Below are 15,346 nucleotides of genomic sequence, written 5' to 3'. Positions count from 1 at the left end.
TCGTTCGTTACCATGAGAGAGTATGCTTCAGTCTTAATCAACAGAACAGGCGTGGAACTTTGATGAATCTCATCTATTGGTCCATATTAAAAAGTCGATGTGATGTGATGTGATGAAAGTTAATATATTTTAGGTGAAAAAACTCAAAACAAAGCAATCATAATATATTGACAATGAAAATGTATACAAATTTCGGTACTCCTGAAGTATGTCCACCAAGATGTCGCATAACCTGAATCCTAACCTGGTACACAACCTGAGTTCAGGTTGTGCGCCATCTTGGTGCGCATACTTCGGGAGGTCCCAAATTTCTTTCGTTAGTACTATTAGTCTGCGAACATAATACTCTTGACACCCATAAAAACGTCTAAGCACAAATTGACAACTGAATAAAGCAAGAAATTATATGATTGTACAGCACAGGGCGGCTATAAAGTCGCGAATCAAGGTAAAACTCATAATTCATAATGACGTTGATGTATGCCGAATTTTAATATGGTATCATGATGAATCGGAGAAGACTGTTTACCAAGTTCCAGGCTTTTTGTAGATTTAGAATTTTGATCTTTCCTTGGTGCGCAACTTTATTGACACCCTGTTGGTGTCAATTGATGGTATGAACTATAGTAATCTATACTATTCCAAATTTGCCACGCTGCTTAGTCTCTGCGTTTCCTGATCTTCATTTCTACAAATTTGGCAAATGGAGTGTATGAATCTTTCCACTTCAACCAGGATAAACCCTTGGTCGATGTGTCTGCGTATAAACCATTCAAGTTAGCGTGATGACACCTGTTGTACCACCACCCCCCTTTGTAAGCTTCAGCGCAATTTTTTCCTTGGTCGAGGTCGTTTTTCTGATCCATCGTTGAAAATTGGTTATTGTTATGGAACGCCATTGAATCGCCTGTTAATGAAAACAGCATGATAAATTCAGTCACCCAAGAATAAGTGCAGTGCGATACATGTTGCTTTATTGAATTGTATCATCATAAGAGATCGAAGAAGCAAGTATATATACATTCAAATTCAAGTTTCTAAACATACACATACTATATAAATTGAAAAACAGTCTTATTGTCTATTGTTCATTATAATCAATATTTTATGCATACCAGCATTTCCTGAATATCCGGTAATAGTTATTCGATAACTGTCTTCCGCTCCAGCAATTTGAAATTGTCTGAAAATTAAAACATTTTTGTTAATTTAATATATAAAGAGTATTTTTATTTCCTCAATATTGCTCAAGATGAGTTTACTTAAAGCAAAAAACGATGACGATCAATGAACTAAACTGTGAAGAAATCACTAAAATATCAAATGCTACAACGAATTCCTTTTGTGACATTCTGTGACATTTACATTGCAGCCTGAAATTGAAATATATATTTATATGCAATGTTATTAGCAAATTTAAAATATGGTTTACTAAATAATCGAGCCTTTTTATACTTTTTATATTCCATCCAATAATAAATGGAGCATTAAAAATAATTGACTGCGCGTTAAAAAAAAAACTTCCATTACCGGTATTTTGCGAATAATTTTTCGTTGTCCATTGTGGTGAAATCGAATCGAATCTCATGAGCACCATTGGTGGATATGCTATGCATCGTCTCCAGTCCTGTGAATAATAAAGATATCAATTTGTAACAAGTGTGTAGTAAATACCATTCTTTTTCAAGTCAATCTAATTTTGAATTTAAAAATTCGGTCGCTGTGACGTGCGGATATTTAGAGAACGGAAATTGTTTAGCATCTGGTATATGTTAATGCTAACCTATTACATAATATGCTGGTAGGATTATCTAATCCTTATCACCATAACCTTCGAGACAACACAAAAAAGATTATGTTATCATGGACGCTACCATGCGCAGAAAAAAGTTGAAAATGCCCTTATGTTTTGAACAAATCACTAATTACGTCTTATATCTATAAATTCAAATTTTTCGTATATTGTTTGTATACCTAGCCAGAATTCTCGTTCTTTGTAACCGAAACCTGTGACATAGTCATTCCAGTCACGATAAAAATCTTCAGTTCCGTCAAGTCTTCTTTGTATTACCTAAAAATGAACGGGACAAAAAAAAATGATCGTTGATTTGCAATCGTCGACGTTTTCCATCGCTCCTCTCATTACCCTTCATGGGTTCGCAGGTTGGAATTCCGCGGCGGATAATTATGTGCCAGAGAATTACTGAACTCCTTATCGCCGTAGAGTGGTACACGTAATGGCTGGTCGGTTCTGCCTACCTAAAGTTAATGCACTTGAAACAAAATAACTGGTAACGGGACGAGAGGCCATGGTACGCTTTATGACTATAGTTTTAAAATGATCGCAGACGAATTATGTTTCAAAATCTTCAGAATTCTGGATCTGTTCATGAACAACGGCAATTTAACATCATGAACGGCAGGTTCAGTTTTGTTCTAGACCAGGGTGGTCCAAAGTTGTCAGCTCCGCGGGCCACAACATTATTTTTGCATTGTTCGCGGGCCACGATAGTGCCAAAAATAGATGAACAGTGCAATACAGAACAAACAGTTTTATTGTGCAAACACATAGTTATCAGGCATGGCAATTCTATGGGCTAATAGAATGCACATTCGATTCCTAGTTTTCGATGATGCCTATATTGTTAGCATATATTCTCGACCAAAAATTTAGAAAGCCAGATAACAATTTAGACTGCCAAGCACATCATTCAGCTTCGCTAGTTGCCTCAGCTAGCCATAACACTATTTAATTCAGTAACATTAGTGATGACAATATGTCAAAAGATTTTTCTGATTAATTTTATTACGAAACAACACGAAATGCGATTTGATTACTCTCCGAATGTGACGCGAGCCCGAGATAATGAAGTGGCGGGTCACATGTGGTCCGCGGGCCTGAGTTTGGACCACACTGTTGTAGACTAAAGGCCCATGTATTGTTGTTCTGCCTTTCTCATTAAAAAGAGATGAATTCTATTACGTGCAATGAGATAATGACTTAAAATGTTTGTAACTCATCTGCACGCAATCATATTAAATAAGTGTATTGAGATACAAAGTAAATAAAATTACATATAGAATAAATGCCACAATTGCCTCTGATATTCTATAGTTTTATTTTCTAAACCAAGTTACATGAAATTGAGATATTTAATATAGATGAGAATTGTTTCTGATGATTAATTCTGTTTGGGCCTCATGCTGCTGATCTACAAATTGTAAAACATAGACAAAAAGGTTTCCGAAGATACCACTCACAATCCAACCGCCTCCATCGGTTTCTTGATCACAATACACTTGGACTCCTTGTTTACTCTCATTGAACGGATGAATCACGTAAGTTCCACTTGATATCACGTGACTTTTTACGACTGCACAGTCCCGTGAAAACGTCCGTTCTGGAAAAAGTAATGTCAATATAGTTCCATTCCTGTTTCAATAATTTAAAAAACTAAGGAGGGTCGGAAAATTATCTTCACGTGATATTCACGACATAGGTAATCAGTCAGTAGTTTATTTTTCACCAAAATGACAATACACTTGATGCAAACAAAAAGAGAAAAACATAAAAAATATATTTCACTGTGGGAGGTGACTCGAAAAAAAACGTTGATTATCTAGTATACTTAAAAAAACCGAGGGCATGATAATGTCTCAATTTGGTCATGAAAAAATGTAATAAATAAGGTTATGGTATATACAATAAAATTTGCTTGAATGTGAGGCAAGAACATTAAACCGCCCAATGTGGCCGTTTTGATTCTTGCCTTAGTATTCTTGCACTCAGTGAACAAGCATGCACTAACAGTAACAACACAGAGGCAATGAGAAAAGGGCAAAAGTCAGGCACATGGTTTCTCAATCAACCATATTTAGAAATTACTTCGGTATGTAGACTACAACCTATTCAGATTAATACAGCAGTTAACTAATCTAAAATATTCCAATAATTTTGTTTACCTTTTCGTAGCTGCGTTCATTTAAATTCCCCAAGTTTTTAACCTCCAAACTATTAACCCAACTGTATGCAAGCTAAAAATAACATATGACTGTCTTCACCAAAAAGCGATTCACTTTGACTTAATGGTAGCGATAAATATACTATTGAGGATGCTATTTTTGCATCCGATCTCACATGCTTAAACAAAGTGCCAACAGTTGTGGCGCGACTTTGGTGTGCAATTAATCTCATGAGGACATTCTCGAACAGGGATTCCTAACCCTAACTAAATTCACTGAGGTCACACAACAACAGAGATCGCATATTGAAGTAGCACCCTATATATATATATATATATATATACGTAATTTAAATTTGGGAATACCCGAGTTCCAACCCTTTCCATTGATATCTTCAGTCATAAAAAGATTGCGCTCCATTCAACGGCAAATGAAAACGGTTTACTTTCATTTACTTCGTTCGTTACCATGAGAGAGTATGCTTCAGTCTTAATCAACAGAACAGGCGTGGAACTTTGATGAATCTCATCTATTGGTCCATATTAAAAAGTCGATGTGATGTGATGTGATGAAAGTTAATATATTTTAGGTGAAAAAACTCAAAACAAAGCAATCATAATATATTGACAATGAAAATGTATACAAATTTCGGTACTCCTGAAGTATGTCCACCAAGATGTCGCATAACCTGAATCCTAACCTGGTACACAACCTGAGTTCAGGTTGTGCGCCATCTTGGTGCGCATACTTCGGGAGGTCCCAAATTTCTTTCGTTAGTACTATTAGTCTGCGAACATAATACTCTTGACACCCATAAAAACGTCTAAGCACAAATTGACAACTGAATAAAGCAAGAAATTATATGATTGTACAGCACAGGGCGGCTATAAAGTCGCGAATCAAGGTAAAACTCATAATTCATAATGACGTTGATGTATGCCGAATTTTAATATGGTATCATGATGAATCGGAGAAGACTGTTTACCAAGTTCCAGGCTTTTTGTAGATTTAGAATTTTGATCTTTCCTTGGTGCGCAACTTTATTGACACCCTGTTGGTGTCAATTGATGGTATGAACTATAGTAATCTATACTATTCCAAATTTGCCACGCTGCTTAGTCTCTGCGTTTCCTGATCTTCATTTCTACAAATTTGGCAAATGGAGTGTATGAATCTTTCCACTTCAACCAGGATAAACCCTTGGTCGATGTGTCTGCGTATAAACCATTCAAGTTAGCGTGATGACACCTGTTGTACCACCACCCCCCTTTGTAAGCTTCAGCGCAATTTTTTCCTTGGTCGAGGTCGTTTTTCTGATCCATCGTTGAAAATTGGTTATTGTTATGGAACGCCATTGAATCGCCTGTTAATGAAAACAGCATGATAAATTCAGTCACCCAAGAATAAGTGCAGTGCGATACATGTTGCTTTATTGAATTGTATCATCATAAGAGATCGAAGAAGCAAGTATATATACATTCAAATTCAAGTTTCTAAACATACACATACTATATAAATTGAAAAACAGTCTTATTGTCTATTGTTCATTATAATCAATATTTTATGCATACCAGCATTTCCTGAATATCCGGTAATAGTTATTCGATAACTGTCTTCCGCTCCAGCAATTTGAAATTGTCTGAAAATTAAAACATTTTTGTTAATTTAATATATAAAGAGTATTTTTATTTCCTCAATATTGCTCAAGATGAGTTTACTTAAAGCAAAAAACGATGACGATCAATGAACTAAACTGTGAAGAAATCACTAAAATATCAAATGCTACAACGAATTCCTTTTGTGACATTCTGTGACATTTACATTGCAGCCTGAAATTGAAATATATATTTATATGCAATGTTATTAGCAAATTTAAAATATGGTTTACTAAATAATCGAGCCTTTTTATACTTTTTATATTCCATCCAATAATAAATGGAGCATTAAAAATAATTGACTGCGCGTTAAAAAAAAAACTTCCATTACCGGTATTTTGCGAATAATTTTTCGTTGTCCATTGTGGTGAAATCGAATCGAATCTCATGAGCACCATTGGTGGATATGCTATGCATCGTCTCCAGTCCTGTGAATAATAAAGATATCAATTTGTAACAAGTGTGTAGTAAATACCATTCTTTTTCAAGTCAATCTAATTTTGAATTTAAAAATTCGGTCGCTGTGACGTGCGGATATTTAGAGAACGGAAATTGTTTAGCATCTGGTATATGTTAATGCTAACCTATTACATAATATGCTGGTAGGATTATCTAATCCTTATCACCATAACCTTCGAGACAACACAAAAAAGATTATGTTATCATGGACGCTACCATGCGCAGAAAAAAGTTGAAAATGCCCTTATGTTTTGAACAAATCACTAATTACGTCTTATATCTATAAATTCAAATTTTTCGTATATTGTTTGTATACCTAGCCAGAATTCTCGTTCTTTGTAACCGAAACCTGTGACATAGTCATTCCAGTCACGATAAAAATCTTCAGTTCCGTCAAGTCTTCTTTGTATTACCTAAAAATGAACGGGACAAAAAAAAATGATCGTTGATTTGCAATCGTCGACGTTTTCCATCGCTCCTCTCATTACCCTTCATGGGTTCGCAGGTTGGAATTCCGCGGCGGATAATTATGTGCCAGAGAATTACTGAACTCCTTATCGCCGTAGAGTGGTACACGTAATGGCTGGTCGGTTCTGCCTACCTAAAGTTAATGCACTTGAAACAAAATAACTGGTAACGGGACGAGAGGCCATGGTACGCTTTATGACTATAGTTTTAAAATGATCGCAGACGAATTATGTTTCAAAATCTTCAGAATTCTGGATCTGTTCATGAACAACGGCAATTTAACATCATGAACGGCAGGTTCAGTTTTGTTCTAGACCAGGGTGGTCCAAAGTTGTCAGCTCCGCGGGCCACAACATTATTTTTGCATTGTTCGCGGGCCACGATAGTGCCAAAAATAGATGAACAGTGCAATACAGAACAAACAGTTTTATTGTGCAAACACATAGTTATCAGGCATGGCAATTCTATGGGCTAATAGAATGCACATTCGATTCCTAGTTTTCGATGATGCCTATATTGTTAGCATATATTCTCGACCAAAAATTTAGAAAGCCAGATAACAATTTAGACTGCCAAGCACATCATTCAGCTTCGCTAGTTGCCTCAGCTAGCCATAACACTATTTAATTCAGTAACATTAGTGATGACAATATGTCAAAAGATTTTTCTGATTAATTTTATTACGAAACAACACGAAATGCGATTTGATTACTCTCCGAATGTGACGCGAGCCCGAGATAATGAAGTGGCGGGTCACATGTGGTCCGCGGGCCTGAGTTTGGACCACACTGTTGTAGACTAAAGGCCCATGTATTGTTGTTCTGCCTTTCTCATTAAAAAGAGATGAATTCTATTACGTGCAATGAGATAATGACTTAAAATGTTTGTAACTCCTCTGCACGCAATCATATTAAATAAGTGTATTGAGATACAAAGTAAATAAAATTACATATAGAATAAATGCCACAATTGCCTCTGATATTCTATAGTTTTATTTTCTAAACCAAGTTACATGAAATTGAGATATTTAATATAGATGAGAATTGTTTCTGATGATTAATTCTGTTTGGGCCTCATGCTGCTGATCTACAAATTGTAAAACATAGACAAAAAGGTTTCCGAAGATACCACTCACAATCCAACCGCCTCCATCGGTTTCTTGATCACAATACACTTGGACTCCTTGTTTACTCTCATTGAACGGATGAATCACGTAAGTTCCACTTGATATCACGTGACTTTTTACGACTGCACAGTCCCGTGAAAACGTCCGTTCTGGAAAAAGTAATGTCAATATAGTTCCATTCCTGTTTCAATAATTTAAAAAACTAAGGAGGGTCGGAAAATTATCTTCACGTGATATTCACGACATAGGTAATCAGTCAGTAGTTTATTTTTCACCAAAATGACAATACACTTGATGCAAACAAAAAGAGAAAAACATAAAAAATATATTTCACTGTGGGAGGTGACTCGAAAAAAAACGTTGATTATCAAGCAGCCACACACACGATAAAAGTCTAACTCTGATAAAGGTTGAAATAGAAAGAAGTCGAACAAATATATGTGATTAAAAAGATTCACCGGCAAGTACCAGTGAGGTAACCATGGGCAACAGCATAGCAGCACACCGCAGACTGAGTACAGTCACCGTAGAAGCGCTATACCAAATACCAATGCGCTATACCAAACTCTAATAGTCAGTAAGAAACCATATCAAGTAAATGCAGACACGAGGCTTTCCAATGCTTGCATTGTAACATTTTGTTTACTTACCATTTAACTCCTGAACTTGACGTTCAAGCTGTTCGTTTCGTTCAACTAGATCTTCACAGCAACTACTTGGTGACCCTTTCGGTCCAACTAATCCGCGATTTCCTACTGGACCGCGCTTTCCCGGTGGTCCAGGTGAACCTCTTACGCGAGAAGGGAGATGGTTTTCGTTCTCATCACATGAAAGCTGACAGGTTCCGAGACTAATACTTGCTTGAGACTCACAAGCAAAGTATTGGAGAAAAATTAATGCCACCAAGAAAAATGAATTAGTTTTGCCCGTCCTCATTATCTTCGTCTGGCTCAATTATGAGCAATAAAATGTCGATCGGCCCAAAATAATTGCTTTTATACACTACGCGCTGTGGTGGGACATGTGAATTTTAGTAGGCAGCTGTTGTTATGTTTAGACAAAGTCGTTGCCACGGCTGTTATGATTCCAGAATAACATTGATATGCCGCTAATTTTCGAATACATGCGCAATCTATCTCTGGGGAATATTAAATCAGCACACCATGTCTCGTATGTATCTAATATAGGATTTTATTACTTGTTAAAGTACATCATAAATATAAATAATCAAATGAGGCTTTTGACCGGTGCAGCCTTTCGATTATTCTTGCAATCTTATTAAGCCTTGTATACCGCACGACTTAATTAAAACTTTAAAATTTATTTTCAAATTACATTTCGCACGTCAATTTAACTACGTTGGGATTACAAGCTGGATACGAAACATTTGCCCTCATATACATATTACTGACGTGGTATTTTCTTGCCTATAGTTTCGAGGGTAAATTCTAAATACCGGTAAATGTCTAGCGGTCCTTGGGGATTACTATGTATCGAACGCATATTTTGATGTCAATTTGTGAATCTCCGGTGGTATTGCTCCGATTTTATTTATTCGTCATTGATTATCAGCCATCTTGTTTCGAAGTGAATTCCTCAATTTCTTTGTGAAATCCTGCTTTTCTTTAAGATGCAATTATGATATGCGACTTCTTCTTTCCTAGTAAGTTATTTTTTATTGTGTGTGGCAACTCAGCGAACTGACTGAGTGATGAATTCTTTGTTTTCGATAATTTGTGTGTTTGGAGAAACCCACAATAAAAAGCCACTCTATACAAAACCCCCCCAATAAGCTTGAATATCTTCTAAGTATTTAGGCTTGATTGTATAATGACGTAATACGACGCTTACTCGTGTTTTTTACTCTGAACAAGGCCAGATAAAAACAGCCAATGATATCCAACAATATCTTGAAAATTTTCCTAGGTTTGTTCATTAGGATGTCATTATGATTATGTCCCATTGGCAAATGCCCAAAATCCCACTAAAAATACTGAAAATCCGTGAGCATAACCCCAGCACCCCACCACCTGGCTACGCTTGAGAGCAACATTGGTGGGAATCTCATCTATTCGTCCTCCATTATTGAAAAAAAAATAATGTGATGAAAGGTGATATATATTTTAGGTGAAAAGACACGACACAATGCAATTTTAAAGAATATTATTACGGCAAGATAGATTATTATGGCAAGTACTATTAGTCTGATATTTCACGATAGGCAAACATGATAATCTTGACACACATAAACACATGTATCAGGCAAAACTTGAAATTTCAATGGACTAATGAGAAAGTATTTATTTGACTGTACGTTACAATACAGAGGTGGCCATAAAGTCGCGCATCAGAGTTAAACTCGCAATCTACGTCAAAACGTGTACGTCAATGGGCGACTCATTCTAATTTTAGATTGTTATCATGATGAATCAGAGAAGACTGTGTCTCAGGATTGAATAATTTCAGGGGTTTTGTATCTTTGAGATTTACCTTGATGTGCGTCTTTATGCCACCCTTGTATTGTACGTAGATGTTATAAACTATTTCACTTCTATACTATTAAAGATCTGGCACGGCTGATTTCCTGATCTTAATTTCCACAAATTTTGCAAATGGAGTGTACGTATTTTTCCACTTAAACCACGATAAACCCTCGGTCGATGTACCTGTGTATAAACCATTCAAGTTAGCGTGGTGACAATAGTTGTACCACCAACCCCCTATGTACGATTCAGCGCAATTTTTTCCTGGGTCCTGGTCGTTTTCTTGATCCTTCGTCGTAAATTGGTTATTGTTATGGTGCGCCATTGAATCGCCTGTTAATAGAAACAACGTGATAAATTAAATGACTCAAGAATAAGTGTAGTGCGATACATGTTACTTGATCAAATCCTATATTTATGATGAGAGATGAAGATTAGGCAATTAAAATCATGCTTAGCTTGATGGAAGCTTACTTGCCAAGGCATAAGTAAGATCAGTTTCACGCCTAGCACTGTGGCGCCCTCTTACTGCTATGCCCCATTGGGACCTCCGGTTGGTAACCATTGCTATATAAATCGAAAAACAGCGTTATTGTCAATTGTAGATTATAAAAATTATTTTGAGTATACCTGCATTTCCTGAATATCCGGTAATCGTTATTCGATAATTGTCCTCTGCTCCAGCAATTTGAAATTGTCTAAAAATTATATGATATTTTAGGTTATTTTAGGATGAGTCTACTTGAAACAAATTTGCCAGAAACGATGACGATCATCAAACGAAAATGTGGAGAAATCTTTAAAAAATCAAATGCTTCAAACAAACAATTACTTTTGTTACTTTTATGTAGCCGCCTAGAATCTAAATATACGGGGCGATCATGAAGTCTTGGAATTTTTCCAAAATTGCAAAGGGAATTTATTGATATATTGTTCTGGCCCTCACAGATGTATTAAATGAAGTAAATATACTCAAACAATTACTGATTAAATTACAACAAACCTGGTGTAAATATATTGGAAACTGACTTCATAAAATTTATACTGTGAAGGGACTTTAAATACACTCTGTATATTCACACGCAATACTATAAGCAAACTTAAAATGTTAGTTCACTGAATTTTTGTTTGACCGTTTTGTAAGTCTTTTTACGCTCTTTCAGTTTACCAAAAACTAAATAAGGTATACAAAATACTTGGCAGTGCGTAAAAACAACTTCCATTACCCGTATTTTGCAAATAATTTTTCGTTGTCTCTTGTGATAAAATCGAATCGAATCTCATGAGGACCATTGGTAGATATTCTATGCATCGTTTCCAATCCTGTGAATTATGAAGATATCAATAGTGTTAGGCCAACGTTTCTAAAACCTTGAATCATGTGTTTTCCAACATTGAGTCAATTCTAGTCAATATTTTACGTCATAGACACAGTTAAACGAGCCAGTTAGCTAATGGTTAGCCCGCGTTTCTGAACTTAAACCTTGAACAACGAACGTTTTTAACGATCGAGAACGGTATCGAATCAAGTTACTGCATACCCGAGTCACAAGCCGAGGTCATAATTTGAAGGAATAAAATTGTTTAGAATCTGGTATATTTTGATGGTATTTTGGGTGGACCAGGTGTAGAGTGACAGTTTTGTGAAAATAATCTAACATTAATTTTAATATACTTCAGATCCACCCTGTATATATATGATAGTCGGAATACCGAATCCTTATAAATAGAAAATTTGAGACAAAACACATTGCCTTGTCATCATCGACGCCATCATCAGTATGAAATTATATAAATTGTATTATATTTCAAATAACCAACGCAAAATTATGTTTATAATTTAAAGTATACCTAGCCAGAATTCTCGTCCTATGTACCCGAAACCGGTGACATAGTCATTCCAGTCACGATAAAAATCTTCAGTTCCGTCAAGTCTTCTTTGTATTACCTAAAAATGAATGTGACAGGTAAATTCAAAATGAGTTGGGATCGTCAAATTTTAGGGACAATTGTTCGACTCAGATGTCTGTATTCTTTCTTTTTGTGTCATAAAACGAGCATATGCAATGATATATTATGGTTAATATTTTTGCGCGACGCATTGGTCTAAAATCTGAGGCGACGTGTTAGGACAACGCTTTCCATCGCACCTCTGATTACACTGCGTGGGTTCGCAGGTTTGAATCCTGTGGGTGATTATAGGCATAAGGATTGCCCAACTCCTTACCGCCGTATGGTGTTACAAGGGTACACGAGGGATATCAAAACTCTACTCACAATCCATCCACCACCATCGGTTTCTTGATCACAATACACTTGGACTCCTTGTTTACTTTCATTGAACGGATGAATCACGTAAGTTCCACTTGATATCACGTGAGTTTTTACCGCTGCACAGTCCCGTGCAAACATCCATTCTAGAGAAAGTAATGTCACTTATAATGTGTTCCATGCCTGTTTTAATAATTTAAAAAACTAAGAATTGTTTGGAAAATTATTTTTACATGGTATCGAGCCATGTTACGAATATAGATAAATTTCCCAAGTCAAAGTATTGTTCTTTGTATCGTATCGAATTGCCCAAAAAATTATAACTATTTCGCTTTTTCCAACCCAAATAACAATTGCCCGAATGTACAAGCAACAAGTACAAATATAATGCAAGTTAGCAACTTGCAATTTTTCGTTGAAATAATGAACTTGCCAAACTAATATTAAACGGGAGACTAAAACAGAAAAAGTACAGTTTCCCAATGCATCGCAACATTTGATAACTTACCATCCAACTCTTGAACATGATGATCAAGCTGTTCGTATCGTTCAACTAGATCTTCGCAGCAAGTACTGGGTGGCCCTGCTGGTCCCATCATTCCGCGAGGTCCTTCTGGGCCGCGCTCTCCAGGTGGTCCAGGAGGCCCTTCCATACAAGCTTCTTCCTCATTACACAAAAGATGACAGGTTCCGAGACTAATACTTGCTTGAGACTCACTAGCGAAGTATTGGAGAATGATTAAAGTCACCAAGAAAAATGACATAGTATTAAGCGTCCACATCATGTCCGTCTGATAAAATTTACAGGAATAAAATACCAAACGGCCCAGAATAATTGCTTTTATATACAACGCATTGCGTTGTTGACTCTGCGGTTAAATGAGTTTTAGTAGGCAGTTATGTCACGGCTGTAATAGCAGCAGAATGAAATTAATATGTCGCTAATAAACACAAACACGCGAAAACTTACCTCTAGGTCAGCAGGCTATTTACTTTATGCATCACGTGTATTATTTCGAGTTGAAAACTGCAGCATTGTGATATTTATTCAAATTAGGTCTTCAAAGTGTGCAGTATTGCGGTTATTCTTGCAATCTCACTAAAACCTATATATCGCTCGATTTAATTACTATTTACTGGTGCTGATGTTTCTGTTTTGATCCTAATATGGAATATCCCATAACTAGGGCAGCACGTTATAGGAGTGATTTTTTTTGCTTAGTTTGGTGATTTAAATTTAAACAATACAAACATTTCATTGTTATGTGATCTTTAATTTATTAATTCTCTTGCATAAAAACATCTATAATATGTTTATAAGCCAAATTATTTTAGAAGTTAGGTTTAAGGAGCATCGATATCAGAAACTCGCCCCATGCAGCAGAACAGTTTGACACGCCCCTGTGCATAACCCTTTTCTGTTTCAGAATTGATATCGATTTAGAATCGAATATATTTAATCAAATCTTGTAGCCTCTGGAGTTATGCGTAGCCTTTGCATCTCGTTTTTTCGAATATGGAGCAGGGTATTTATGATTATATTTCAGCCTTGTCAATAGCTTCAGGCATCAGGTCATAAGTGGCAATACTTCTGATTTCATGCAATTGTTGTTTATTGTCGCGTTTGTTGTTGTATCTACTTGTCTTACTATGGAATTAATTTTTATGTAGTAACTTTCAGATAGTACGCATCTGATAATTACTAACCTATTAGGAACACCAGTACAACGATCATTGCGAATGATGTTAAAGCAGGCTTTTTCACCATGATCGATTGTGTGATCTCAATAGTTACGTAATATCTCCCGTGATCACATTTTGCGTAAAAATGTTTGCCTATGACACTTCTTTTTTAGCGTGAGATGGGTTTAAAATAACCTAGCTCTTTCATTACAATCATACAACCACATCTTGGGTAACGGTGGGGCGACGCAATATGAATGTAGCAAAGTGCTTAACTAAATGCACATACACGTTATGCTTTATTTGTGACACAATGCAATAAAATAAGTTAGTGTACCAAATCTCTTTTTATGTTGAAACACTCTATTTATGTGATATACCCTTTAAATCTTCGGTACCCCTGGTGGTATGGTATCCAGGCCGGATAGCGACTGTCAAAACAGCGACTGCCATAATGCAGCGACTGGTATGATAGCGACTTAACTCGTGTTAGGGTTAGGGACCTCTCTACACACGTATGCACGCACAAACAGGCAAATACTGCGTAGTGAAAGATTGAAACCAAAAGGGACTTTAGAACAACATTTTATTTGGACTAACTCTAACGCTATCATAACAGTCGCTGTTTTAATGCGGTCGCCATTTTGACAGTCGCTCACTTGATTACGTCACTTTTATGAAGTCTCCATTATGACTGTCGCTGTTCTGACAGTCGCTATTTGGAACCCGAGCCGGTTATATATACATCCGTTTGAGGAGAACTGCTCTAGACCTTCTCAATACTGATTATACGATCTAGTTATTGTAAGACAATCTTGTACAATGTTTTAATAATGTTATGATCTATGGAGTGCATGGGCAAAAGCATTTGATACGACCAGCCATTGTTTGAGCATCTTTGCTCGAATAGTTTTGCTTTTACCGAGCATATGGTGAAATATGAAACCGTTTGAAATCCATTTTACCTCTCCCCTGAGATTGTGCCGATATATAGCAATGTACGATCCGCTTCCGTTAATTAAACTAATCCGTTAAAGTCATCTTTTCCGTTGAACTAATTGTGTTCAGTTACTATATATATTTAATATAAATTTCAACTACCGTCAGATGCCGAAATAATCTGTACATTATGATGTCACGCTAAACCGGACGCAAGAGATAATCATTTATTTACATTAAAAAACAGTTAAAATGAATTCCCAGTATATCAGGTATAGATATCTTTGCGGAAGCATTAC

The 15,346-nt window shown here is 36.2% G+C and overlaps 3 protein-coding genes across 3 annotated transcripts; all 3 read right to left on the bottom strand.

Moving 5' to 3' along the window:
• Positions 1–106: 106 nt before the first annotated feature.
• On the bottom strand, positions 107–4,365 carry LOC144427264 (ryncolin-1-like). Its single transcript, XM_078116153.1, has 6 exons — positions 4,341–4,365; positions 3,262–3,401; positions 1,975–2,071; positions 1,531–1,627; positions 1,116–1,183; positions 107–907 (listed from the first exon to the last, which is right to left on the bottom strand). The coding sequence occupies exons 1-6, from the start codon at positions 4,363–4,365 to the stop codon at positions 660–662; spliced, it is 675 nt and encodes a 224-aa protein (XP_077972279.1). The 3' UTR covers positions 107–659.
• A 160-nt stretch (positions 4,366–4,525) lies between these two features.
• LOC144427364 (microfibril-associated glycoprotein 4-like) lies at positions 4,526–8,733 on the bottom strand. The gene is made up of 6 exons (XM_078116490.1): positions 8,322–8,733; positions 7,681–7,820; positions 6,394–6,490; positions 5,950–6,046; positions 5,535–5,602; positions 4,526–5,326 (listed from the first exon to the last, which is right to left on the bottom strand). The coding sequence occupies exons 1-6, from the start codon at positions 8,605–8,607 to the stop codon at positions 5,079–5,081; spliced, it is 936 nt and encodes a 311-aa protein (XP_077972616.1). The 5' UTR covers positions 8,608–8,733; the 3' UTR covers positions 4,526–5,078.
• Positions 8,734–9,716: 983 nt separating this feature from the next.
• LOC144411716 (ficolin-1-like) lies at positions 9,717–13,223 on the bottom strand. The gene is made up of 6 exons (XM_078115960.1): positions 12,934–13,223; positions 12,432–12,571; positions 12,006–12,102; positions 11,381–11,477; positions 10,785–10,852; positions 9,717–10,487 (listed from the first exon to the last, which is right to left on the bottom strand). The coding sequence occupies exons 1-6, from the start codon at positions 13,208–13,210 to the stop codon at positions 10,231–10,233; spliced, it is 936 nt and encodes a 311-aa protein (XP_077972086.1). The 5' UTR covers positions 13,211–13,223; the 3' UTR covers positions 9,717–10,230.
• Positions 13,224–15,346: the final 2,123 nt, after the last annotated feature.

This window comes from Styela clava, chromosome 9, assembly GCF_964204865.1.
Source record: "Styela clava chromosome 9, kaStyClav1.hap1.2, whole genome shotgun sequence".
Lineage (NCBI taxonomy): Eukaryota > Metazoa > Chordata > Ascidiacea > Stolidobranchia > Styelidae > Styela > Styela clava.
Note: the sequence above shows the minus strand (reverse complement) of the source record. Positions and strands in the feature narration are given on the sequence as shown.

Coding starts and splice junctions, on each gene's coding strand:
- LOC144411716 (XM_078115960.1), bottom strand. CDS start 13,210: ATGATGTGGACGCTTAATACTATGTCATTTTTCTTGGTGACTTTAATC. Junction 11,478..12,005: donor AGGACGAGAATTCTGGCTAG/GTATACTTTAAA, acceptor CATAATTCACAG/GATTGGAAACGATGCATAGA. Junction 10,488..10,784: donor CGGATATTCAGGAAATGCAG/GTATACTCAAAA, acceptor TTCTATTAACAG/GCGATTCAATGGCGCACCAT.
- LOC144427364 (XM_078116490.1), bottom strand. CDS start 8,607: ATGAGGACGGGCAAAACTAATTCATTTTTCTTGGTGGCATTAATTTTT. Junction 7,821..8,321: donor TCAAGTTCAGGAGTTAAATG/GTAAGTAAACAA, acceptor TACTTTTTCCAG/AACGGACGTTTTCACGGGAC. Junction 6,491..7,680: donor CCGATGGAGGCGGTTGGATT/GTGAGTGGTATC, acceptor GTTCATTTTTAG/GTAATACAAAGAAGACTTGA.
- LOC144427264 (XM_078116153.1), bottom strand. CDS start 4,365: ATGACTGAAGATATCAATGGAAAGG. Junction 1,628..1,974: donor AGAACGAGAATTCTGGCTAG/GTATACAAACAA, acceptor TATTATTCACAG/GACTGGAGACGATGCATAGC. Junction 908..1,115: donor CGGATATTCAGGAAATGCTG/GTATGCATAAAA, acceptor TTTCATTAACAG/GCGATTCAATGGCGTTCCAT.